The sequence below is a fragment of the Staurois parvus genome, unplaced genomic scaffold, assembly GCF_062004578.1.
Source record: "Staurois parvus isolate SC_StPar_1 unplaced genomic scaffold, SC_StPar_1.0 ptg000854l, whole genome shotgun sequence".
Classification (NCBI taxonomy): Eukaryota; Metazoa; Chordata; class Amphibia; order Anura; family Ranidae; genus Staurois; species Staurois parvus.
Window position 1 is genome coordinate 212,603 of NW_028318650.1, and position 27,960 is coordinate 240,562.

Genomic DNA, 27,960 nt, shown 5'->3' on the forward strand with positions numbered 1-27,960 from the left:
CCAGTGTTAGAATGTCTGCCGCAGTCCTGCAGTCCCACTATAAGTCACTGATCGCTGCCATTACTAATATAAAAACATACAAATAAAATTCCAGTATATATACCGCCATTTGTAGACGCTATAACTTTCACGTAAACCAATTCATTTCCACGTATTGGGATTTTTTTTTAGCAAAGACACGGAGCAGAATACATTTTGGCTGAAATTTTTGACAAAATTTGATTTTTTACTGGATATGTTTTATATGTCAATGTTTTTTATTAGGAAAGTGCAAAAAAACAACTAAAACAGACTAGCTGATGTCAGTACACAAATAACTGATATCATAGTAATGGAAAATTCCACATCCAAGTGGCAATTGAAGTGTTACTAAACCCACAACAGTAAAATCAGTCTGTAGATGCATTAACCACTTCCATACCGGGCAATTTTACCCCCTTCCTGCCCAGGCCAGTTTTCAGGTTTCAGCGCTCTCACACTTTGAATGACAATTGCGCGGTCATACAACATTGTACCCAAACTAAAATGTTATCATTTTCTTCACACAACTAGAGCTTTCTTTTGGTGGTATTTAATCACCGCTGGGGTTTTTATTTTTTGCTAAATTAACAAAAAAAGACCAAAAATTTTGAAAAAAAAAAAAAAGTTTCTTTGTTTCTGTTATAAAAGTTTGCAAATAAATAATTGTTCTTCATAAATTTAGGCCGAGATGTATTCTGCTACATGTCTTTGATGAAAATAACCCAAATTAGGATGTATTATTTAGTTTGTAGGAAAGTTATAGAGTTCACAAACTATGGTATAGATCTGAATATTGATCAATCCTGAAGTACTGACGGCCAATCTCATTTCAAGAATGTCAGAACAGTACAGATATCCTCCAAATGTCAGGACAGTACAGATATCCCCCAAATGTCAGGACGGTACAGATATCCTCCAAATGTCAGGACAGTACAGATATCCCCCAAATGTCAGGACAGTACAGATATCCCCCAAATGTCAGGACAGTACAGATATCCCCCCAAATGTCAGAGCAGTACAGATATCCCCCAAATGTCAGGACAGTACAGATATCCCCCAAATGTCAGAACAGTACGGCTATCCCCCAAATGTCAGGACAGTACAGATATCCCCCAAATGTCAGGACAGTACAGATATCCCCTAAATGTCAGAACAGTACGGCTATCCCCCAAATGTCAGGACAGTACAGATATCCCCCAAATGTCAGGACAGTACAGATATCCCCCAAATGTCAGAACAGTACGGCTATCCCCCAAATGTCAGGACAGTACAGATATCCCCCAAATGTCAGGACAGTACAGATATCCCCCAAATGTCAGGACGGTACAGATATCCTCCAAATGTCAGGACAGTACAGATATCCCCAAAATGTCAGGACAGTACAGATATCCCCTAAATGTCAGAACAGTACGGCTATCCCCCAAATGTCAGGACAGTACAGATATCCCCCAAATGTCAGGACAGTACAGATATCCCCCAAATGTCAGAACAGTACGGCTATCCCCCAAATGTCAGGACAGTACAGATATCCCCCAAATGTCAGGACAGTACAGATATCCCCCAAATGTCAGGACAGTACAGATATCCCCCAAATGACCCCTTTTTGCAAAGTAGACAGTCCGACGTACTTCATCAGAGGCATGGCGAGTTTTTTGAAGTTGTATTTTGTTTTGTCATAATTTTTTGGAAGGTTAAAAAATTAAAAAAATTAGTTTCACTATTTTTTTTTACATATTGTCACCAGTGCAGTACAGCATCATCACATAACTGGCATGGCGGTGATCAGGGAAACTGACTGGTGACAGTATGAAAAAAAAAAAATATATATATTTTTTTATAATTTTTAATTTTTTTTCTTTTTTTTAAGATTTTTTTTCATATTTCACTATGACCAAAGTAGTACAATGTTACCATAGTAACATGATCAGTATTTTTTTTTTTTTTACACTATTTGCTTATAGCAAAGAATTACTTTGCTATAAGCAAGCATTTACCTGAATGACATCGATTCATTCAGGGTTTTTTTTTTTTGTGCTTAGCTGTGATTTGGCCACAGCTAATCACATGACATGTGCATGTGATTAGCTGTGACCATTCACAGCTAGACAGTAGTATACAATGGATGGCATGAATGAAGCCATCCATTGTATAAAACTGTCATGTGACCTGCTGTGATTGGGCACAGCAGGTCACATGGTACCGGCAACGAGGCCGATACTCAGATCTGTCATTGGCCGTGTCCGAGGTACATGGCCGGTGACAGATCGCGCCGCTGTGCCGCTCTGCAGGAGCGCAATCTGCGCATGTGCGGGAGGACGCCATATGGCGTCCACCCCAGAACGCTGATGACATTTGCCGCCCACCATTCGGCCATAGGGCGGGAGGCAAATGGTTAAAGCATGCTTGTTATACTCACTGTGGAACCTAAGGGGTTAATTCTCTGCATTGTGCAAAAAGGCCATTTGACCCTTTTTTGTCTGTTACTCTCCTTTTTCAAGGGACCACCACTTATCTCCAGACTGAACCGTAGGCATGCACATGCTTAGTTTGGTATGTATTGCTAGAGAGGTTTTTTTTTTATTTTTCTTGGGAGAGTGCATGTGATCAGTACAAGGCCAATCAGCACTGTCCAGACAGGGGTCAGGGGTTCTACATCCTCCTAGAGCAGAAAGAAAACTCCTCCTACAAGCTTTAACCCATGCTCTGCTGGACACCGACAGAAGTCACAAGACTGCTATATACTGCTGATGAGAAAAGTGATTTAGCAGTTTATATTTACTAAAATAATTGTACTATAGGAGACCGGATAAAGTGAATGCGGGGTCAGGAGAGAGCGGATATAGTGAATACAGGGTCCGGGGAGAGCAGATATAGTGAATGCAGGGTCCGGGGAGAGCAGATATAGTGAATGCAGGGTCCGGGGAGACCGAATATAGTGAATGCAGGGTCTGGGGAGAGCGGATATAGTGAATGCAGGGTCCGGGGAGAGCGGATATAGTGAATGCGGGGTCCGGGGAGAGCGGATATAGTGAATGCAGGGTCCGGGGAGAGCGGATATAGTGAATGCAGGGTCCGGGGAGACTAGATATAGTGAATGCAGGGTCCGGGGAGACCGGATATAATGAATGCAGGGTCCGGGGAGACTAGATATAGTGAATGCAGGGTCCGGGGAGAGCGGATATAGTGAATGCGGGGTTCGGGGAGAGCGGATATAGTGAATGCGGGGTCCGTGGAGAGCGGATATAGTGAATGCGGGGTCCGTGGAGAGCGGATATAGTGAATGCGGGGTCCGGGGAGAGCGGATATAGTGAATGCGGGGTCCAGGGAGAGCGGATATAGTGAATGCGGGGTCCGGGGAGAGCGGATATAGTGAATGCGGGGTCCGGGGAGAGCGGATATAGTGAATGCGGGGTCCGGGGAGAGCGGATATAGTGAATGCGGGGTCCGGGGAGAGCGGATATAGTGAATGCGGGGTCCGGGGAGAGCGGATATAGTGAATGCGGGGTCCGGGGAGAGCGGATATAGTGAATGCAGGGTCCGGGGAGAGCGGATATAGTGAATGCAGGGTCCGGGGAGAGCGGATATAGTGAATGCGGGGTTCGGGGAGTCCGGATATAGTGAATGCAGGGTCCGGGGAGTCCGGATATAGTGAATGCAGGGTCCGGGGAGTCCGGATATAGTGAATGCAGGGTCCGGGGAGTCCGGATATAGTGAATGCAGGGTCCGGGGAGAGCGGATATAGTGAATGCGGGGTCCTGGGAGAGCAGATATAGTGAATGCGAGGTCTGGGGAGACCAGATATAGTGAGTGCAGGGTCTGGGGAGACCAGATATAGTGAATGCGGGGTCTGGGGAGACCAGATATAGTGAATGCGGGGTCTGGGGAGACCAGATATAGTGAGTGCAGGGTCTGGGGAGACCAGATATAGTGAATGCAGGGTCTGGGGAGACCAGATATAGTGAATGCGGGGTCTGGGGAGACCAGATATAGTGAATGCGGGGTCTGGGGAGACCAGATATAGTGAGTGCGGGGTCCGGGGTTTAGTAACACTTTAAGACATGACTCATTGTCAGATATACAAACAGGAAAGATACTTATGGATTCAGATGCAGATTATATCATTGTTGGAGATAATGACAATCAACTATAAATGCAAAAGGACTAATCCAGCCCATTAAAGGCCAGACAGAGATAACCTGGTAATGATAAAGCAACATATATCAATAACAATATAAAAAACGGTAGCAACAACCGCAAGGTGGGGAAGAAGAACAGGGGCAGGGGATGGAAGAAAGGGGGGAAAGGGAAAGGATTGCAAAGTTGTTCTGAGATTATGAGTGGACCAAAAGCCTTAAGAGGTACCAGAGACCTCCACTTTCAATTTCTGTACTGTGAAAAGAAAAGAAGAACAAAGGAGAAAAAGAAAAAAAGGAAAGGAAAAGAAGAACAAAGGTATAAACGAGGAGGGTTTACTCAAGGCTTCTAAGGAACCGTGATATAGCGGATCCATGGATATCAGATTCTTTCAAATTTCCCAATATTGAAGAATGCAGGTGAGTCTATTAGTGACCATAATCCAGTTTAATGTAACCTTGACGTAGTCAAGCGGGACCACCAACTCTTACCAATATTTGGCTATAGTGATTCTCGCCGCCAAAAACATATAGGAGACTGGATATGTTTTATAGCAAACAGTAAAAAATATTGTTTTTTTTTCTTAAAATTATAGCGCAAAAAATAAAAAATTCAGAGGTGATCAAATACCACCGAAAGAAATGTGTATTTGTGGGAAAAAAAGGACATACATTTATTTTGGGTGCAGCATTGCATGACCGCGCAATTGTCAGTTAAAGTAACGCAGCGCCTTATTGCAAGAAATGGCATGGTCAGGAAAGGGGGGGGGGGGTAAATCCTCTGAAGGACAAGGGGTTAAGATATGTCATCTTACTGGCTGCAAAAAGAAAAATCTTTACAAATGGAAGAAAAAGAATATTTTGTGTGCAAGCAATGAGGGTATGCTTGGTGCTTGATACTCTATGTCCAGATTTTCTCTAATGCTTGGGAATGACAAATGAAAACACAGTGGTAGACATATTTTCCTGAATTCTCTATCAAAAAATCATATTTCTCTAATTTTGCACAGACTCTGATCAAGAGGGGGAGGGGGGAACCTATTTTCCCATGGGCCAACATGAGAAAATGGGACTGTTGTGGAGGCTGAAAATAATTGTGCTCAATATTAAATTTTGGACCTGGGAAGGTCCGTAAGTATTTAACCACTTGCCGACCGCGCATAGCCGAATGACGGCTGCACCGCGGCCGGCTAGTTCTGGGTGGACGTCATATGACGTCCTCCCAGAACGCGCTCTCCTGCGCGCCCCAGGGGGCGCGCACCCGGCGATCTCCGTGATCGCTGTGTCCTACGGACACAGCTGATCACGAGATGTGGTGAAAGGCCGATCCCACCGGCCTTTTACCACGTGATCAGCGGTGTCCAATGACACGCTGATCACAGGAAAATGCAAGTGCCGGTTCTCGGCTGCACTTTCCTCACGCTGTCAGATCGTGAGGAAAGTACTGCCGAGAACCAGCAGTTGTCAGAGCGGGGATCGGCACCGATCATCAGGGCACTGATGATCAGTGCCCTGATGATCGGTGCCCAGCAGTGACCCCCGCAAGTTCCTCCCAGCAGTGCGCCCACTAGCCCCGCCCACCCATGCCCAGCAGTGCCCCCACCTGTGCCCAGCAGTGCCCCCACCTGTGCCCAGCAGTGCCCCCACCTGTGCCACTCTGCAGTGCCACCTACCTGTGCCCAGAAGTGCCACCTACATGTGCCAGCAGTGCCACCCACCTGTGCCCACCAGTGCCACCCACCAGTGCCGCCCACCAGTGCAGCCCAGCAGTGCTGCCAGTCAGTGCCACCAGTCAGTGCCCAGGGGTTGTGCCAGTCAGTGCCGCCAGTCAGTGCCCAGAAGTGATGCCAGTCAGTGCCGTCTATCAGTACCCATAATCAGTGTCACCTATCAGTGCCGCCTATCAGTGCTGCATATCAGTGCCGCCTATCCGTGACCCCTAATTAGTGCTGTCTATCAGTGCCGCCTATCCGTGCCACCTCATTAGTACTGCCTATCAGTGCCCTTTAGTGCTGCCTATCAGTGCCCATCAGTGCCGCCTATCAGTGCCCATCAGTGCCGCCTCATCAACGCAAATCAGTGAAGAAGAAAAAATACCTGTTTGAAAAATTTTATAAAAGAAACAAATAAACTTTTTTTTTTTTTTCAAATTTTTTGCACTTTTTTTAATTTATAGAGCAAAAAGTAAAGCGCCCAGTGGCGATTAAATACCACCAAAAGAAAGCTCTATTTGTGAGAAAAAAATGATCAAAATTTCATATGGGTACAATGTTGCATGACGGCGCAATTGTCAATCAAAGTGCGGCAGCGCTGAAAGCTGAAAATTGGCCTGGTAAGGAAGGGGGTATAAGTGCCCGGTAGGCAAGGGGTTAAACATATAGAAAACAAGCACCTGGTGCTAGGTATAATAGATATAACTGGTCATGAGATAGGCCTCTTTCAGATGGACTGTCGTGGAAAGGTAAAAATGGGCAGCTGAGCCACAGTTTTACTACATCCAGCTGCCCAACCAAACTGTAAAATAACAGAGGACCCATTCACATGCTAAAAGGCAAGGGGTAGAAAATGCACTGGGGCTGGACACTGATCTGGAGGACATGTGTCAAAGTGAAAAACATTTAAAAGTTATTGTTCATGAGGAGTGGCCATTTTTGGAGTGGCCCAAAGGGCAACATAAAAAGTAAGCAATTTCTTTAATTCCTTCCCGCCCGGCCTATTGTACTATGACATTCTTCCAGGATCACACTTCACGCATGCCCCACAGGCCACACTCCAATACGATCTGTCACCGCTGTGTCCACCGGACATGGTCGATGACAGATTACTACACTGGCCTGCTGCCAACGTCATGTGATCGCTGTGACCAATCGCACATGACAGTTGTAAACAATGAACGGCTTCCTTTAATGCCATTTATTGCTTACAACTGTGCTGCTACATGTGATTGGTCACAGTGATCACATGTAGAGACTGGGCCAATCACAGCTGATCATATAAAAAAAATACCGAATGAATCAGTTTCTTTCATTAAAACTGCTTGCTTATACCAATGAAATTTGTTGGTATAAGCAATCATAGTGTGTAAGTAAAAAAAATCCTGATCACTTGCTCAGAGTAGTACAGTGTTACTATGGTAACATTGTATTGCTCTACTCACAGGAGTAGAAAAAAAATCATTACAAAATGTAAAAAACTGTAATAAATTTTTTTTTTTTAATTTAAAAAATGTTAAAATGATTTTATTTTACTTTTTTTTTTTCATACTGTCACCAGTCTGTGTCCCTGATCACCACCACACCAGTTATAGGGTGACACTGTACTACATTGGTGACAGAATGTAAAAAAAAAGTGAGTTTGTTTTTCATTTCTTCTTCTCCACAAAATTCTGACCAAAAAATGACAACTTCAAAAAACTCGCCATGCCTCTTACTAAATACCTTAGACTACTTTCCAAAGAGGGGTCATTTGTTGGATATTTGTACTAACCTGGTGTTTTTGGGCCTCAAGAAATAAGATCAGCAATCAGTACATCAGGATTTATCAATTTTTAGATATACAGGTACTTAGATATTCCTACTAACTAAATAATAAACACAGATTTGGGTTATTCTCACCAAAGAAATGGAGCAGAATACATTTTGGACTAAATTTGTGTATAAAGATTATATATTTGCAAAATATTATAACAGAAACAAAGAAAATGCATTTTTTTTCAAAATTGTCAGTCTTTTTTTATTTATAGCTCCAGGGGCTGCAGATTTTACTGTGATAGTTTGAGCAGGATGAGCAGAGGGGGAGCTGGATGGAGAAACTCTCATTGTCAGCATGGGGGGGATAATGTGACATTACCAGGATGGTGTGGGGGGGGATCAGTAATTTCCGGGGGGGGGCATGTGTCATTACTAGGAGGAGGGCACCTGAAGGTGGGGGTCACCCATCATTACCTGGTGGGGGAGGGGGTAACTATCATCATCTGGTGGGGGAGGGGGTCATCTTTCATTATCTGGTGGCGGAGGGTTCATCTGTTATGACATGGTGGGGGAGGGGGGGTCATCTGTCATGACCTGGTGGGGGAGGGGGGTCATCTGTCATGACCTGGTGGGGGAGGGGGGTCATCTGTCATGACCTGGTGGGGGAGGGGTCATCTATTATTACCTGGTGGGGGGAGGGGGGGTCATCTGTCATAACCTGGTGGAGGAGGGGGTCATCTGTCATTAACTGGTGGGGAGAAGGGGGTCATCTGTTATTACCTGGTGTGGGAGGGGGGGTCATCTGTCATAACCTGGTGGGGGGGTCATCTGTCATAACCTGGTGGGGGGGTCATCTGTCATTACCTGGTGGGGGAGGGGTCATCTGTCATTACCTGGTGGGGGAGATGGGGGGGGCATCCGTCATTACCTTGTGGGGAAAGTGGGTCATCTGTCATTACCCAGGGTGGTCATCTGTCATTAACTGGTAGGGGAGGGGGGGGGGTCATCTGTCCTTACCTGGTGGGGGGAAGGAGGCCACCTGTCATTGTCTGTTGGGGGAAAGAAGTAATTTGTCATTACCTGGTGGGGGGGGGTCATATGTCATTACCTGGAGGGGGGAGGGGGCCAGCTGTCATTTCGTGGTGGGGGGACATGTGTCATTACCAGGAGGGGAAGTCATCTGTCTTCACAGGAAGAGGGGGTCATCTATGATTAGCTGAAGTGGGGGTCTCTTGAAGGAGGGGTCATCTGTCAATACCAAGAGGAGGCAGGAGGGCATGTGTCATTACCAGGAAAGGGGATGTTACTTTTCCCTAATATCCTACACCTCCATATCACTGCAGCCTGGCCATGAGAGAGGTCAACAAAAAAAGAAAGGTGTGCTATCGGTAGTGGCACACCCTCTGATCAGCCCCCCACCAGCCCAGTATAGTACCCCCCTCCTGCCCCTGCTCAGTTCTGCACGTGCACACAAGGTGGGGGCAGGCAGGCCACACTGTGAGCCGCTAGGTGAAAGCGGTGGGCTTGTACGTGGATCTGGAAGTTAATGGGCCTGTTGAGTTTCCTCTTTTACATGCAAACCTGCCACCTTGTGTGCACGTGCAGATGGCAAGAGAGAGAAGAGAGAGACAGCCACCATACAGCTATCATATCTTGGCGTGTGGTGGAAGGTAGTGGGGGCCCCAGGTCAACCTTTGGGGGCCCTACAAGCTTCAAGTTACACCTCTATTTCCTTTTTGGATAGGCCATTCAAGAGGGAGAAAGCAGACAGGCTCCTTCTATAAACCCAAAAATGATTCTCCTTGAGACAAAGGACAATAATGTTTTGAGGGATTGGGAACTTAAAAGCACATTTTATAGGCCAGAATTACCAGGGGTAAAGATTGAGGCCATACAGCACTTATTATATTTTTTTATTTGTAGAAAGCTTTGCCCTACTTTTGGATACATTCAATGTGTTCCCTATTCCATATGGTTGTCTCAAAAATTTTGGTAAATACACCTACAATAAATGTCTTTTGGTAAGTGATCTATACTCACTCCTGCTACTATTATTAATTTTGTGGCACCTTGGTACTAATATACCTCCCCTTACATGGTGGCATATAGCTGGCCTCAGTGACTGTTTGGCGAGCCACACGTGGCTTTTTTACTCAGCAGAGAGAGGAACGGTGGCAAACTGCTTAGTTCTTATGATAAGGCTGGTTTTCTATTATATTTATTTCAGGTACTTATATATCACCGTCAATGTACTCCGTGCTTTACATACATAGTTTGTACATTCACATCAGTCCCTAACCCTCAGAGAGCATCCAATCTAAGGTCCCTAACTCACATTCATACATACACATACTAGGGCCAATTTATACAGGATCCAATTAACCTCTCAGCATGTCTTTGGAGTGTGAAAGGAAACCGGAGTACTGGAGGGAAAACCACACAGGCACAGGGAGAACATGCTAACTCCAGGCAGGTGGCGCCGTGGTTGGGATTTGAACCAACGACCCCAGTACTGCCAGGCGGTAGAAGTGCTAACCATTTAGCCACTGTGCTGTCTAGTCTTCATTTGTTTATTACAGTGTATCACACACTCATACAAATATGACAATGTAATACAGTACAATGATATGTCTGTTCTAAAAAAATGTAATTTTAATTTTATAGATTGCTCTGCACCTCTTGCAGGTTTATCCCTGAAGAAGGGTCTAATTGACTCTGAAATGTGTTACGTATCTTACAATAATTTCTGCATATCAAGCTTCCATGTAACAACTCTGTGATTAAATGTATTGTAATGGTAGCGCAGTGCATTTGTATGAAAAAATAACAGCTATGAAACCTTTTATAGTACCTTTTTTTGTTTGTTGATATAATACAGTTTGATGTAATTTTCAAAACAATTGATGTATTTCTGCCATTAAAGTCCCAACATATTCGAGCATTATTTTCACATTTTGTTATAGGGAGTATAGGGATGTTGGCAGGTACCAGAGTGAACCCTTGTCAGGCAAAAAGGTACAATAATCTGATTCTAAATAAAAAAAGGATTCCGTATACAGTATGAGTATTCACTAATCTCTAGAGAGGCTTTTAACACTTTGAATCTTTTATCCATTGTCTTATGTGACTTCAATAGATGGAAAATTGAAGCCTCAGTTGCATTTTTTTTTTTTAACAAATGTCCATTATGGGAATGGCAGAAGAATAATTAAATTATTAATTACAAAACAAGCAAATCTATTGGGTATTACCGTATTTTTCACCGTATAAGACGCACCTGACCATAAGACGCACCTAGGTTTTAGAGGCAGAAAACAGGAAAAAAAAAAATTCTGAACTAATGGACTGCAGACAGTACAGGAGATAACCAGAGACTGCGGACAGCACAGGGATGACCAGAGACTGCGGACAGCACAGGGATGACCAGAGACTGCGGACAGCACAGGGATGACCAGAGACTGTGGACAGCACAGGGATGACCAGAGACTGCGGACAGCACAGGGATGACCAGAGACTGCGGACAGCACAGGGATGACCAGAGACTGCGGACAGCACAGGGATGACCAGAGACTGCGGACAGTACAGATGACTGCTGACCTTTGGGGAGGTGGGGAGCGGGTACCTGAATTTGACAGGTACCCGCTCTTACTTCCGCAGAGTTTTTTTTTTTTCATCTTACCTGTTCCTTGATCCAGCGGCGCGCTGTCTTCCCAGCTTCTGTAATGGCGCTCGGCATGACAGCCGGGTGCCCAGTGCGCATGAGCGAGAAGCACTTGCGCTTTGTGATTGGTCTGGCGGCTTCTGGGATCTGTCATGTGTCCCAGGTACCGCCTTACCATTCACAAAAAGCACCGCTTCTTGCGCATGCGCACTTGGCACCCGGCTGTCATGCCCAGTGCCCACACTACAGAAGCCGGGAAGACAGCGCGCCGCTGGATAGAGGAACAGGTAAGGTCCCGCTGCAGAGCTGAGCGGCCGGCCCGGTATTCTGACACGGCCGCGGTGGAAATACCGGACCGGCTGCTCCATATTCGCTCCATAAGACGCACTGACATTTCCCCCCCAGTTTTGGGGAAGAAAAAGTGCGTCTTATACGGCGAAAAATACGGTATGTGCATTAAACCTTTGGGAATCTAGCTGTAATGCATGTATACTAGTGTAACCGACAGCCTGTTCGAAGTTATTATTTTAGTGAAACACCTGCAGAGTGACCTAGGCAGATGCCTATTGCCTCCCGGGTGTTCAAGAGTTCTCTATTACTCCACAATGGCAGAAAGTGCCAGTGTGAAAAACTTTTCCTACCATGATCAAGGCTGATGGTCACCGCTTCACCATTGTTCCCCTCCTCTCTTCTGATAACTCTGCTTTTCTCCATCCAACCACAGATTCCCTAGCATCAGCAGAACTTTTGGTTTTGTTTCATAAGCATCACATAGTAATTTTATGTGCGTTTTGTGTACATTTGCAGTAGAGTTTGCATCATCCTCATTTTACAAATCTCTCTTACCTTTCTTTTTTTCATTTTCCATTTTCGTTTTTTCTTTGCCCGCTGGAAAGATAAATGCAATAGGTTTCACAACACTGAACAAAGCTGTATGCATGTTTTTACTATAGAGAGGCCAATATAAGAAAACCAAACCCATAATCTTCTACAACCTACTTAAACAAACTTGTTTAAAATTCCAAATAAGTAAGAGAAAGATAATAGGCTTATTTTACCTTTGTTATATTTTTGTGATTTTGTTTTTTTGAAAACACCCCTTCCTCCATGTGCAGGGTTTAGAGATAAGCACAAAGTATTTGGGAGGACTAGCACTATTTAGAGGCTAAATAGTTTTATCCCATGTGTTCATGCACACTATTTTAGGCTAGTAGCGTTTATCAAGCTTCAATGTTTTAGAGTTTTTGGTAGCATTTTTCCAGCAGAAAAAAAATGCTGAACGCTACTAAAACGCTCCTAACAGCTTTTTTATAGCTTTTTTTTTTTTCTTCCTACATGTACTGTAAAAACGCTACAATGCTAACACTCACAAATGCTTCTAAACACCACTTAAACAGTACTAAAGTGCTACTAAATAAATTAAATTACCAGCATATTTTATTCAGCATTAAAAAACTCAAGTAAATGTCAGGTTTTGGAAGGGATAAGCAGGATGTGCTAATTATTTAGTGGCAAAGGTACATTGATGATGTGCATACGTTTTTGAATGGTCCTAAGGATGAACTTTATATTGTCATCTAATATTTGTACATCAATGGTCTGAATTGAATATTTCCATTCTTAATGTTTAGAGAGTGATATTTTTGTACTAATGTACTCAAATTTACCTTTGCTTCCTGTCCTATAACCAAAAAATGAAGTGAGAGAAAATCCCTAAAAGTTAAGAAAATACATTGGGACTGGTGTCCCTGTTGGAATATTTCCTCTCTATTTCTGTTTTGGGGGCAACCCCAAATTTGGGATTGTTTTTCAGTTTTTCACTTTTGATGAGAACAGTGAACAGGTCAATTAGAGAGGGCGAGTTCTCCCTAATGGGGACACAGACAGCAATAAAAACATGCCAGGTGTTCTAATCCCTCTCCACTCTATCCAAAACTAAAAAAAAAGGTTTTGCCTTAAGTTATACTTTAAAAAGGCTATAGTAAAGTTAAATGTTATACCTGTTAAACTTTTTTTAAGAAAAAACACAAAATATATTGAGACCTACATTTCTGTACATTTGCAACTATCCCAAAATTATAATAGCAATTTAGAAACATTTTAAAAGATCAATTATACATATTTGTCTTAAAGGGAATAGAATTTTAGAAAATTGGGTAAAAACAGGAGTATCGTAAACATAGAAGTGGGGTGATATTATCAGTTAAAATGTGACATTAAAATCTAAAAGTGGTATGATATCGCAGGTGTGCGTTTAGTTCACTGGTCTTTTTACTCTCTTACAAATACAGTATTTTCTAAATTCAATAGTCCTAGAAGCTAGCAAATATTTACAATTTAGAATCTGAATAGACTGATTTTGAGTTTAAAAATTTAACAAATTAGCATTTAGATGCCAATACATTTCTGAAAGGTTTGGGTACAGGTAACAGTGGTCAACTGTCACCTCACAAGTTGACCACTGTTACCTGTTACCTTACCCTGCCTACAGCCTGGCATTGAGGAAGAGGTTGGTATTCATCAAGGATCCATAGTGTCTTAAAACATTTTTCTATTAGATAACAGAAATTATGTTTCATCTGTAATAAAATCCAAAAAATTAGTTGAAGGGAGATAGAACAAATTTCTTCTACTAATACACTTTTTGAGCTCTGTGCACATATAAAATGGTGAGCTTCTGTTGTACAGAGTCACTCAGCGATCAACAAAATGTTTATGTGGGGCCTGCTTGCAGTAGCCATATGTTGCATGGATTTGCTGCAACCAGACTGATTCACTGGTGTTGAAAATTACATCCCTGACCCCATCATCAGAATTGGTGGGTTTATATGACCTTGGGCCACTTTAGAAATCAGAACCTGTCCTCCAGGAAAAGCAACATCCCCAGAGGAGATTGGCTGAAGGGGATAAGTCTGGCCAACATCAATATCTCCATAATTTGAACAGCCTAAGAAATGAACTGCAAAGATAATCACCTACAGCGCTAACAAGCAGAGTGCAACAATTTATCACATATCTATATAAAGTGCAAAATCAACATAAATATAAATACATCAATTCTAAAGTGCAGTATAATATCACAATAAAAATAAAGTATAGTGATATGAAATAACATAAAGGGCTGACAAAGTGCAAAAAAGTCTTATAAAGCCCATATGTATTAAAATTCCTTTACCAACAACTCAGATTGTGCAAATAAGCACCAACCACCACCTTTTGAAAATCTGCTACAAAATGTGCAGCAAGCTTCACACGTCATCAGGTAAGTGTCATCAAGGGTAGCCGATGCATCTATCCACAGTACTCTTCTCTCTGGTTCTCAGCTAAACCATTCTGCCCAAAATGGTAAAGTTTGGCTACATACATCCCCACATACATCAGACCCATGACTTGGAATAGATTGCCACCACTTTGCAGTTTGTAAGTTTACTGGTCTGCTAGGTAATTATACATACACACAGATTCCTGTCTGGCAGATCTGCTATCTTACACTGATAATCTGATCTTTACTCAATCATACTTGTCCCATTCTCTGGCAGGCAAATGATTTTCTGGATGCAGTCTCATGCAGAAAATACAGTGAATTTAGGGCTGAGCACACAGATGCAGGTGACACAATACAACAATCTTTCAAACAAGATGAAGATTAGAAAAATAATGACTAAGAACTTAGATAATTTTGGATATTAGCTATAAAATAAAAGAGGAGAAAAACAGACAAAAAAAATTCAGCAAACCACCATGTTCAGAATAGATACAGTTGCAAGAAAAAGTATGTGAACCCCTTGGGATTACGTGGAGTTTTGCATGAATTGGGCATAAAATGTGCTCTGAACGTCATCTAAGTCACAACAATAGAAGAACACAGTCTGCTGAACATAATACTACACAAACATTAGATGTTGCCATGGTTTAATTGCACATAACATGTAAACATTCACAGTGCAGGGAGGAAAAAGTATGTGAACCTTTGGACTTAATAACTGGTTGACCCTCCTTTGGCAGCAATAACCTCAACCAAACGTTTCCTGTAGTTGCAGATCAGACCTGCACAACGATCTGGAGTCATTTTGGACCACTCCTCTTCACAAAACTGTTTCAGTGTAGCAATATTCTTGGGATGTCTGGTGTGAATCGCTCTCTTAAGGTCATGCCACAGCATTTCAATCGGGTTGAGGTCAGGACTCTGACTGGGCCACTCCAGAAGGCGTATTCTGTGCTGTTGCAGCCATTGTTTTGTTGAATTACTTGTATGCTTTGGGTCATTGTCCTGTTGCATCACCCATCCTCTGCAGAGCTTCAGTTGGCGGACAGATGGTCGTACGTTTTCCTGCAAAATGTCTTGATAAACTCTGGAATTCATTTTCCCATCAATGACAACAATCCGTCCAGGCCCTGAGGCAGCAAAGCAGCCCCAAACCATGATGCTCCCTCCGCCATGTTTCACAGTGGGGATGAGGTTTTGATGTTGGTGTGCTGTGCCTTTTTTTCTCCACACATAGTGTTGTATGTTCTTCCCAAACAACTCAATCTTGGTTTCATCTGTCCACAGTATATTTTGCCAGTAGTGCTGTGGAACATCCAGCTGCTCTTTTGCAAACTTCAAACGTGCTGCAATATTCTTTTTGGACAGCAATGGCTTCCTCCGTGGTGTCCTCCCATGTACTCCATTCTTGTTTAATGTTTTCCTTACTGTAGATGTGTCAACAAAAATGTTAGCATGTGCCAGAGATTTCTGTAGGTCTTTAGCTGACACTCTGGGATTCTTCTTTACCTCATGCAGCATTCTGCGCTGTGCTCTTGCAGTCATTTTTACAGGACGACCACGCCTAGGGAGAGTAGCAACAGTGCTAAACTTTCTCCATTTGTAGACAGTCTGTCTTACCGTGGACACATGAACATCAAGGTTTTTGGAGATACTTTTGTAACTCTTTCCAGCTTCATGCAAGTCAACAATTCTTGATCGTAGGTCTACTGAGAGCTCTTTTCTGCGAGGCATGGTTCACATCAGACAGTGCTTCTTGAAACCAGTAAACCCAAAACAGGTGTGTGTTTTTTAAGGGCAGGACAGCTGTTAGCAACACATCCAATATCATCACACTGATTGGAGTCAAGGTTGACTCACTCCTGGCTCCAATTAGCTCTGGGAGAAGTCATTAAGCTAGGGCCTCACATACTTTTTCCTCCCGGCACTGTGAATGTTTATATGTTATGTGCAATTAAACCATGGCAACATCTAATGTTTGTGTAGTATTATGTTCAGCAGACTGTGTTCTTCTATTGTTGTGACTAGAGATGAGCGAAGTATTGAAAAATTCGATTCGGCTGATTCGGCGAATTCCAGTATGAAATTCGATTCGATGCGAATTTCTTCGCTACGAAGATGGCTTATAAAAAGGGTTTCTAGGCTTCAGAGAGCCTTTAAATTAGTGCAGAACACTGTACCTTTAATTTAAATGCCCTTGGAGATCAGGAAGGAGAAGGAGAAGGAGAAGGAGAAGGAGAAGGATGAGAAGAAGGAGAAGGATGAGAAGAAGGAGAAGGAGAAGGATGAGAAGAAGGAGAAGGAGAAGGATGAGAAGATGGAGAAGGAGAAGGATGAGAAGAAGGAGAAGGAGAAGGATGAGAAGAAGGAGAAGGAGAAGGATGAGAAGAAGGAGAAGGATGAGGAGAAGGAGAAGGATGAGAAGAAGGAGAAGGATGAGAAGAAGGAGAAGGATGAGAAGATGGAGAAGGAGAAGGATGAGAATAAGGAGAAGGAGAAGGATGAGAAGAAGGAGAAGGATGAGGAGAAGGATGAGAAGAAGGAGAAGGATGAGAAGAAGGAGAAGGATGAGAAGATGGAGAAGGAGAAGGATGAGAAGAAGGAGAAGGATGAGAAGAAGGAGAAGGAGAAGGATGAGGAGAAGGAGAAGGATGAGAAGAAGGAGAAGGATGAGAAGAAGGAGAAGGAGAAGGATGAGAAGAAGGAGAAGGATGAGAAGAAGGAGAAGGATGAGAAGAAGGAGAAGGATGAGAAGAAGGAGAAGGAGAAGGATGAGAAGAAGGAGAAGGATGAGAAGAAGGAGAAGGATGAGAAGAAGGAGAAGGATGAGAAGAAGGAGAAGGAGAAGCAGAAGGAGAAGGATGAGAAGAAGGAGAAGGAGAAGGATGAGAAGATGGAGAAGGAGAAGGATGAGAAGAAGGAGAAGGAGAAGGATGAGAAGAAGGAGAAGGATGAGAAGAAGGAGAAGGATGAGGAGAAGGAGAAGGATGAGAAGAAGGAGAAGGATGAGAAGAAGGAGAAGGATGAGAAGAAGGAGAAGGATGAGAAGAAGGAGAAGGAGAAGCAGAAGGAGAAGGATGAGAAGAAGGAGAAGGAGAAGGATGAGAAGACGGAGAAGGAGAAGGATGAGAAGAAGGAGAAGGAGAAGGATGAGAAGAAGGAGAAGGATGAGAAGAAGGAGAAGGATGAGGAGAAGGAGAAGGATGAGAAGAAGGAGAAGGATGAGAAGAAGGAGAAGGAGAAGGATGAGAAGAAGGAGAAGGATAAGGATGAGAAGAAAGAGAAGGAGAAGGATGAGAAGAAGGAGAAGGATGAGAAGAAGGAGAAGGATGAGAAGAAGGAGAAGGATGAGAAGAAGGAGAAGGATGAGAAGAAGGAGAAGGAGAAGCAGAAGGAGAAGGATGAGAAGAAGGAAAAGGAGAAGGATGAGAAGATGGAGAAGGAGAAGGATGAGAAGAAGGAGAAGGATGAGAAGAAGGAGAAGGAGAAGGATGAGAAGAAGGAGAAGGAGAAGGAGAAGGATGAGAAGAAGGAGAAGGAGAAGGATGAGAAGATGGAGAAGGAGAAGGATGAGAAGATGGAGAAGGAGAAGGATGAGAAGATGGAGAAGGAGAAGGATGAGAAGAAGGAGAAGGAGAAGGATGAGAAGAAGGAGAAGGAGAAGGATGAGAAGAAGGAGAAGGATAAGGAGAAGGATGAGGAGAAGGAGAAGGATGAGAAGAAGGAGAAGGATGAGAAGAAGGAGAAGGAGAAGGATGAGAAGATGGAGAAGGAGAAGGATGAGAAGAAGGAGAAGGATGAGAAGAAGGAGAAGGAGAAGGATGAGAAGAAGGAGAAGGAGAAGGATGAGGAGAAGGAGAAGGATGAGAAGAAGGAGAAGGATGAGAAGAAGGAGAAGGATGAGAAGATGGAGAAGGAGAAGGATGAGAAGAAGGAGAAGGATGAGAAGAAGGAGAAGGAGAAGGATGAGGAGAAGGAGAAGGATGAGAAGAAGGAGAAGGATGAGAAGAAGGAGAAGGATGAGAAGAAGGAGAAGGATGAGAAGAAGGAGAAGGATGAGAAGAAGGAGAAGGATGAGAAGAAGGAGAACGAGAAGCAGAAGGAGAAGAATGAGAAGAAGGAGAAGGAGAAGGATGAGAAGATGGAGAAGGAGAAGGAGGAGAAGAAGGAGAAGGAGAAGGATGAGAAGAAGGAGAAGGATGAGAAGAAGGAGAAGGATGAGGAGAAGGAGAAGGATGAGAAGAAGGAGAAGGATGAGAAGAAGGAGAAGGAGAAGGATGAGAAGAAGGAGAAGGATGAGAAGAAGGAGAAGGATGAGAAGAAAGAGAAGGAGAAGGATGAGAAGAAGGAGAAGGATGAGAAGAAGGAGAAGGATGAGAAGAAGGAGAAGGAGAAGCAGAAGGAGAAGCATGAGAAGAAGGAGAAGGAGAAGGATGAGAAGAAGGAGAAGGATGAGAAGAAGGAGAAGGATGAGAAGAAGGAGAAGGAGAAGGATGAGAAGAAGGAGAAGGATGAGAAGAAGGATGAGAAGAAGGAGAAGGATGAGAAGAAGGAGAAGGATGAGAAGAAGGAGAAGGATGAGAAGAAGGAGAAGGATGAGAAGAAGGACAGTTCTGTGACAGTTTCTGTCTATTTCTGACAGTTCTGGGACATTCACTCCATACAGCGGTTTCAACCGCTGTATGGAGGGAATGTCCCAGAACTGTCAGAAATAGACTATTTCTGACAGTTCTGGGACATTCACTCCATACAGCGGTTTCAACCGCTGTATGGAGGGAATGTCATAGAACTGTCAGAAATAGACTATTTCTAACAGTTCTGGGACATTCCTTCCATACAGCGGTTGAAACATTGTATCTATTTGTTTCCATAAATGGATTCATTAATGGAAACAAATAGATACAATGTTTCAACCGCTGTATGGAAGGAATGTCCCAGAACTGTCATAAATAGTCTATTTCTGACAGTTCTATGACATTCCCTCCATACAGTGGTTTCAACCGCTGTATGGAGTGAATGTCCCATAACTGTCAGAAATAGACTATTTCTGACAGTTCTGGGACATTCACTCCATACAGCGGTTGAAACCGCTGTATGGAGGGAATGTCATAGAACTGTCAGAAATAGACTATTTCTAACAGTTCTGGGACATTCCTTCCATACAGCGGTTGAAACATTGTATCTATTTGTTTCCATAAATGACATTCTGCAAATACACTTAGAGGAGCGCTGCAGATACACATTTTGCCGGCTTGGAATTAATCTTATTTTCATCCTACTTCTTCTTCTTCTTCATCCTCATCCTTATAAGAAGAAGAAGAGGATGAGGATGAAGAAGAAGAAGAAGTAGGCAAAAAGTGTATCTGCAGCGCTCCTCTAAGTGTATCTGCAGAATGTCATTTATGGAAACAAATAGATACAATGTTTCAACCGCTGTATGGAAGGACAGTCCCAGAACTGTCATTAATAGTCTATTTCTGACAGTTCTATGACATTCCCTCCATACAGCGGTTGAAACATTGTATCTATTCTTTTCCATAAATGACATTCTGCAGATACACTTAGAGGAGCGCTGCAGATACACTTTTTGCCTACTTCTTCTTCTTCTTCATCCTCATCCTCTTCTTCTTCTTATAAGGATGAGGATGAAGAAGTAGGATGAAAATAAGATTAATTCCAAGCCGGCAAAAAGTGTATGTGCAGAGCTCCTCTAAGTGTATCTGCAGAGCTCCTCTAAGTGTATCTGCAGAATAGAGGAACTCTGCACATACACTTTTTGCCGGCTTGGAATTATTCTTCTTTTCATCCTACTTCTTCTTCTTCTTCTTCTTCTTCTTCTTCTTCTTCATCCTCATCCTCATCCTCAGAAGAAGAGGATGAGGATGAAGAAGAAGAAGAAGAAGAAGAAGTAGGATGAAAAGAAGAATAATTCCAAGCCGGCAAAAAGTGTATGTGCAGAGTTCCTCTATTTCTGACAGTTCTCTGACAGCTTCTTCACATGTACAGCGGTTGAAACATCTGTATCCTAAATGGAAACTAATAGATACAATGTTTCAACCGCTGTACATGTGTTCCTTTTGTCAGAGAACTGTCAGAAATAGCGGAGCTCACTGCAGGGACACTTTTGCCGGCTGATCGGGAAATGTTCGATTCGCGCACCCGAAGTAGGCAAAATTTCGGATTCGACGCGAATCGAATATTTCCTGAAATTCGACTCGAATTCCGGTTCGCCTGGTTCGATTCGCTCATCTCTAGTTGTGACTTAGATGACGTTCAGAGCACATTTTATGCCCAATTCATGCAAAACTCCACGTAATCCCAAGGGGTTCACATACTTTTTCTTGCAACTGTATTACTCAGTTTGCTCAATGTATGGAGGTATGACTATGGGCTGAACCCATCCCCTTTGGCCAATCAACTCTGGGAATGTTGCTTTACCTGCTGTTCTACATTCTCAAGTGGCCCAAGGTTATATGGAATCATAATTTTCGATGAAAGAGTCGAGGCAAACATGCTTGTGTAGTAGGTGCTTACTTCTTATTGGAGGCATCAAGACAAGAAGGCAACGCAATTGTTCCTTTAAGGGAGCTTTTATCAAAAGAAACCAGCACATACAGCAATACTCCATGTCATCAAATCCGCTCTACCTGGACCCTGCATTCACTATATCCACTCTACCTGGACCCCGCATTCACTATATCCACTCTCCCCGGACCCCGCATTCACTATATCTATCCCCTTTGGCCAATCAACTCTGGGAATGTTGCCTTACCTGCTGTTCTACATTCTCAAGTGGCCCAAGGTTATATGGAATCATAATTTTCGATGACAGAGTCAAGGCAAACATGCTTGTGTACAAAGAAGAAGTCAAATGATTCTGAAGAATCTCTTTGGGACAGAGTGATTTTAGTGGGGAAAGTGTAGTAGGTGCTTACTTCTTAGTGGAGGTATCAAGACAAGAAGGCAATGCAATTGTTCCTTTAAGGGATCTTTTATCAAAAGAAACCAGCACATACAGCAATACTTCATGTCATCAAATCTACTTCCAAAACAGTAGGGAACAAATAACAGCAGATACAGGTTACAACAGGAGTCCAGAGTTTACATAAAGGAGACCATGTAAAGCATACCTTCCTTAAGCTCTTAAAGTGTTACTAAACCCCAGACCCCGCATTCACTATATCCTCTCTACCCGGACCCCGCATTCACTATATCCTCTCTACCCGAACCCTGCATTCCCTATATCCGCTCTCCCCGGGCCCTGCATTCACTATATCCGCTCTCCCCGGACCCCGCATTCATTATGTATATCCGCTCTCCCCGGACCCCGCATTCACTATATCCGCTCTCCCCGGACCCCGCATTCACTATATCCGCTCTCCCCGAACCCCGCATTCACTATATCTGCTCTCCCCGGGCCCCGCATTCACTATATCCGCTCTCCCCGAACCCCGCATTCACTATATCCGGTCTCCCCGGACCCCGCATTCACTATATCCGCTCTCCCCGGACCCCGCATTCTCTATATCCGGTCTCCCCGGACCCTGCATTCACTATATCCTCTCTACCCGAACCCCGCATTCTCTATATCCGCTCTCCCCGGACCCCGCATTCTCTATATCCGCTCTCCCCGGACCCCGCATTCTCTATATCCGCTCTCCCCGGACCCCGCATTCACTATATTTGCTCTCCACGGACCCCGCATTCACTATATCTGCTCTCCCCGGACCCCGCATTCACTATATCCTCTCTACCCGAACCCCGCATTCACTATATCCGCTCTCCCCGGACCCCGCATTCACTATATCCGCTCTCCCCGGACCCCGCATTCACTATATCTGCTCTCCCCGGACCCCGCATTCACTATATCTGCTCTCCCCGGACCCCGCATTCACTATGTCCTCTCACCCCGGACCCCGCATTCACTATATCCTCTCTCTCCCCGGACCCCGCATTCACTATATCCGCTCTCCCCATACCCTGCATTCACTATATCCGCTCTCCCCGGACCCCGCATTCACTATATCCCCTTTCCCTAGAGCCTGCATTCACTATATCTTCTCTCCCCGGATCCCTCATTCACTATATCCTCTCACCCCGGACCCCGCATTCACTATATCTGCTCTCCCCGGACCCCACATCTCACTATATCTGGTCACCGCGGACCCCGCATTCACTATATCTGGTCTCCGCGGACCCCGCATTCACTATATCCGCTCTCCGCGGACCCCGCATTCACTATATCCGCTCTCCCCGGACCCCGCATTCACTATATCCTCTCTCCCCGGACCCCGCATTCACTATATCCTCTCTCCCCGGACCCCGCATTCACTATATCCTCTCTCCCCGGACCCCGCATTCACTATATCCGCTCTCCCCGGGCCCCGCATTCACTATATCCGGTCTCCCAGGACCCTGCATTCACTATATCCGCCCTCCCCGGACCCCGCATTCACTATATCCGCCCTCCCCGGACCCTACATTCACTATATCCAGTCTCCCTGGACCCTGCATTCACTATATCCGCTCTCCCCGGACCCTGCATTCACTATATCTGGTCTCCCCGGACCCTGCATTCACTATATCCGCGCTCCCCGGACCCTGCATTCACTATATCCGCTCTCCCCGGACCCTGCATTCACTATATCCGGTCTCCCAGGACCCCGCATTCACTATGTCCTCTCACCCCGGACCCCGCATTCACTATATCCTCTCTCTCCCCGGACCCCGCATTCACTATATCCGCTCTCCCCGGACCCCGCATTCACTATATCCCCTTTCCCTAGACCCTGCATTCACTATATCTTCTCTCCCCGGATCCCTCATTCACTATATCCTCTCAACCCGGACCCCGCATTCACTATATCTGCTCTCCCCGGACCCCACATCTCACTATATCCCCTCTCCCCGTACCCCGCATTCACTATATCTGGTCTTCGCGGACCCCGCATTCACTATATCTGGTCTCCGCGGACCCCGCATTCACTATATCCGCTCTCCGCGGACCCCGCATTCACTATATCCTCTCTCCCCGGACCCCGCATTCACTATATCCGCTCTCCCCGGGCCCCGCATTCACTATATCCGGTCTCCCAGGACCCTGCATTCACTATATCCGCCCTCCCCGGACCCCGCATTCACTATATCCGCCCTCCCCGGACCCTACATTCACTATATCCAGTCTCCCTGGACCCTGCATTCACTATATCCGCTCTCCCCGGACCCTGCATTCACTATATCTGGTCTCCCCGGACCCTGCATTCACTATATCCGCTCTCCCCGGACCCCGCATTCACTATATCCGCTCTCCCCAGACCCTGCATTCACTATATCCCCTCTCCCCGGACCCCGCATTCACTATATCCTCTCTACCCGGACCCCGCATTCACTATATCTGCTCTCCCCGGACCCCGCATTCACTATATCCCCTTTCCCTAGACCCTGCATTCACTATATCTTCTCTCCCCGGATCCCTCATTCACTATATCCTCTCACCCCGGACCCCGCATTCACTATATCTGCTCTCCCCGGACCCCACATCTCACTATATCCCCTCTCCCCGTACCCCGCATTCACTATATCTGGTCTCCGCGGACCCCGCATTCACTATATCTGGTCTCCGCGGACCCCGCATTCACTATATCCGCTCTCCGCGGACCCCGCATTCACTATATCCGCTCTCCCCGGACCCCGCATTCACTATATCCTCTCTCCCCGGACCCCGCATTCACTATATCCGCTCTCCCCGGGCCCCGCATTCACTATATCCGGTCTCCCAGGACCCTGTATTCACTATATCCGCCCTCCCCGGACCCCGCATTCACTATATCCGCCCTCCCCGGACCCTACATTCACTATATCCAGTCTCCCTGGACCCTGCATTCACTATATCCGCTCTCCCCGGACCCTGCATTCACTATATCTGGTCTCCCCGGACCCTGCATTCACTATATCCGCTCTCCCCGGACCCTGCATTCACTATATCCGGTCTCCCAGGACCCCGCATTCACTATATCCGCTCTCCCCAGACCCTGCATTCACTATATCCCCTCTCCCCGGACCCCGCATTCACTATATCCTCTCTACCCGGACCCCGCATTCACTATATCTGCTCTCCCTGGACCCCGCATTCACTATATCTGCTCTCCCCGGACCATGCATTCACTATATCCGCTCTCCCCGGACCCCGCATTCACTATGTCCTCTCTCCCCGGACCCCGCATTCACTATATCCGCTCTCCCCATACCCTGCATTCACTTTATCCGCTCTCCCCGGACCCCGCATTCACTATATCCCCTTTCCCTAGACCCTGCATTCACTATATCCTCTCACCCCGGACCCCGCATTCACTATATCTGCTCTCCCTGGACACCACATCTCACTATATCCCCTCTCCCCGTATTCACTATATCTGGTCTCCGCGGACCCCGCATTCACTATATCTGGTCTCCGCGGACCCCGCATTCACTATATCCTCTCTCCCCGGACCCCGCATTCACTATATCCGCTCTCCCCGGGCCCCGCATTCACTATATCCGGTCTCCCAGGACCCTGCATTCACTATATCCGCCCTCCCCGGACCCCGCATTCACTATATCCGCCCTCCCCGGACCCTGCATTCACTATATCCAGTCTCCCTGGACCCTGCATTCACTATATCCGCTCTCCCCGGACCCCGCATTCACTATATCTGGTCTCCCCGGACCCTGCATTCACTATATCTGGTCTCCCCGGACCCTGCATTCACTATATCCGCTCTCCCCGGACCCTGCATTCACTATATCCGCTCTCCCCGGACCCTGCATTCACTATATCCGGTCTTCCAGGACCCCGCATTCACTATATCCGCTCTCCCCGGACCCTGCATTCACTATATCTGGTCTCCCCGGACCCCGCATTCACTATATCCGCTCTCCCCGGACCCCGCATTCACTATATCTGGTCTCCCCGGACCCCGCATTCACTATATCCGCTCTCCCCGGGCCCCGCATTCACTATATCCAGTCTCCCAGGACCCTGTATTCACTATATCCGCCCTCCCCGGACCCCGCATTCACTATATCCGCCCTCCCCGGACCCTACATTCACTATATCCAGTCTCCCTGGACCCTGCATTCACTATATCCGCTCTCCCCGGACCCTGCATTCACTATATCTGGTCTCCCCGGACCCTGCATTCACTATATCCGCTCTCCCCGGACCCTGCATTCACTATATCCGGTCTCCCAGGACCCCGCATTCACTATATCCGCTCTCCCCAGACCCTGCATTCACTATATCCCCTCTCCCCGGACCCCGCATTCACTATATCCTCTCTACCCGGACCCCGCATTCACTATATCTGCTCTCCCTGGACCCCGCATTCACTATATCTGCTCTCCCCGGACCCTGCATTCACTATATCCGCTCTCCCCGGACCCCGCATTCACTATGTCCTCTCTCCCCGGACCCCGCATTCACTATATCCGCTCTCCCCATACCCTGCATTCACTTTATCCGCTCTCCCCGGACCCCGCATTCACTATATCCCCTTTCCCTAGACCCTGCATTCACTATATCCTCTCACCCCGGACCCCGCATTCACTATATCTGCTCTCCCTGGACACCACATCTCACTATATCCCCTCTCCCCGTATTCACTATATCTGGTCTCCGCGGACCCCGCATTCACTATATCTGGTCTCCGCGGACCCCGCATTCACTATATCCTCTCTCCCCGGACCCCGCATTCACTATATCCGCTCTCCCCGGGCCCCGCATTCACTATATCCGGTCTCCCAGGACCCTGCATTCACTATATCCGCCCTCCCCGGACCCCGCATTCACTATATCCGCCCTCCCCGGACCCTGCATTCACTATATCCAGTCTCCCTGGACCCTGCATTCACTATATCCGCTCTCCCCGGACCCCGCATTCACTATATCTGGTCTCCCCGGACCCTGCATTCACTATATCTGGTCTCCCCGGACCCTGCATTCACTATATCCGCTCTCCCCGGACCCTGCATTCACTATATCCGCTCTCCCCGGACCCTGCATTCACTATATCCGGTCTTCCAGGACCCCGCATTCACTATATCCGCTCTCCCCGGACCCTGCATTCACTATATCTGGTCTCCCCGGACCCCGCATTCACTATATCCGGTCTCCCCGGACCCTGCATTCACTATATCCGCTCTCCCCGGACCCCGCATTCACTATATCTGGTCTCCCCGGACCCCGCATTCACTATATCTGGTCTCCCCGGACCCTGCATTCACTATATCCGCTCTCCCCGGACCCCGCATTCACTATATGTGGTCTCCCCGGACCCCACATTCACTATATCTGGTCTCCCCGGACCCCGCATTCACTATATCCGGTCTCCCACAGTACACACAACATAGAAATGCAAATATTTTAGTAAATTTAAACTGCTATATACCTTTTCTCATCAGCAGTATATAGCAATCTTGTGAATTCTATCAGTGTTCAGCAGAACACTGATTAAAGCTTGTAGAAGGAGTTTTCTTTCTGCTGTAGGAGGATGCAGAACCCCTGACCTCTGTCTGGACAGTGCTGATTGACCTTGTGCTAATCACATGCACTCTCCCAAGAAAAAAACAAAACCTCTCTAGCAATACACACTAAACTGAGCATGTGCAAAATGTCTATGGTTCAGTTTGTCCTATCAGGAGATAAGGCGTGGACATTTGAACAAGAGGAGAAGCAGAGAAGTCAGGATCAAATGGCCTTTTTACACAATGCAGAGGATTAACCCCTTAGGGTCCACAGTGGGTATAACAAGCATGCTTTACTGCATATACAGACTGTTTTTACTGTTGTGGGTTTAGTAATATTTTAAATATATGGTTCTTTTGCTGGTAATAACTCTTCTCATTACTGATAGATACTGATAAATACTGGTAGACATACCTTCCCTTGATGGATCCAGCAGCATGGCTCTCCAGAACCCTAAGGAATCCCTAATTGAAGGGGTGAAGCTTAAAGTAGAATTTGAGGCTTTACCTAACTATTCTTAAAAATACTCCCTTCCCCCTTCTAATCCCTAATCTGACTAACCTACGTAAGAAAGATCTGTATACGTATTTATTTTCAGCCTGTTCCGGTCACATGATCTCCCGTGTCAGTCCTAACCTGGGCTCCTTCTAGTGCCAATAATAAGCAGTGGGCATGTGACTGCTTTGTTTACTATTAAAAGGCAAGCTGGAAATAATTTAGTGATCACAGGTTGATCATCACAATAGAGCAAGCCTGGCTAACCAAAGTTTTCACAACTAGTTAATCATTCAAAAGTGGAGCAAAGTTGGCCAGCCATTGTTTTTCCAAAGGGAGTCACTCAGGGCTTCTACCTTAGGCAGATATCATTCCAGAGGAATCTCCAACACCTGGTTCATCTTCCCAAAATC

At 45.7% G+C, this 27,960-nt stretch overlaps 1 protein-coding gene across 1 annotated transcript in view; it reads right to left on the bottom strand.

The window, feature by feature from the left end:
* The window catches only part of LOC149443513 (uncharacterized), a 246,550-nt gene that overhangs the window by 3,766 nt on the left and 214,824 nt on the right, over nt 1-27,960 (bottom strand). The window contains exon 30 of the mRNA XM_089655603.1: nt 12,132-12,173. Coding sequence (XP_089511729.1) covers nt 12,132-12,173 — 42 coding nt within the window. The remainder of the gene's footprint in view (nt 1-12,131; nt 12,174-27,960) is intronic.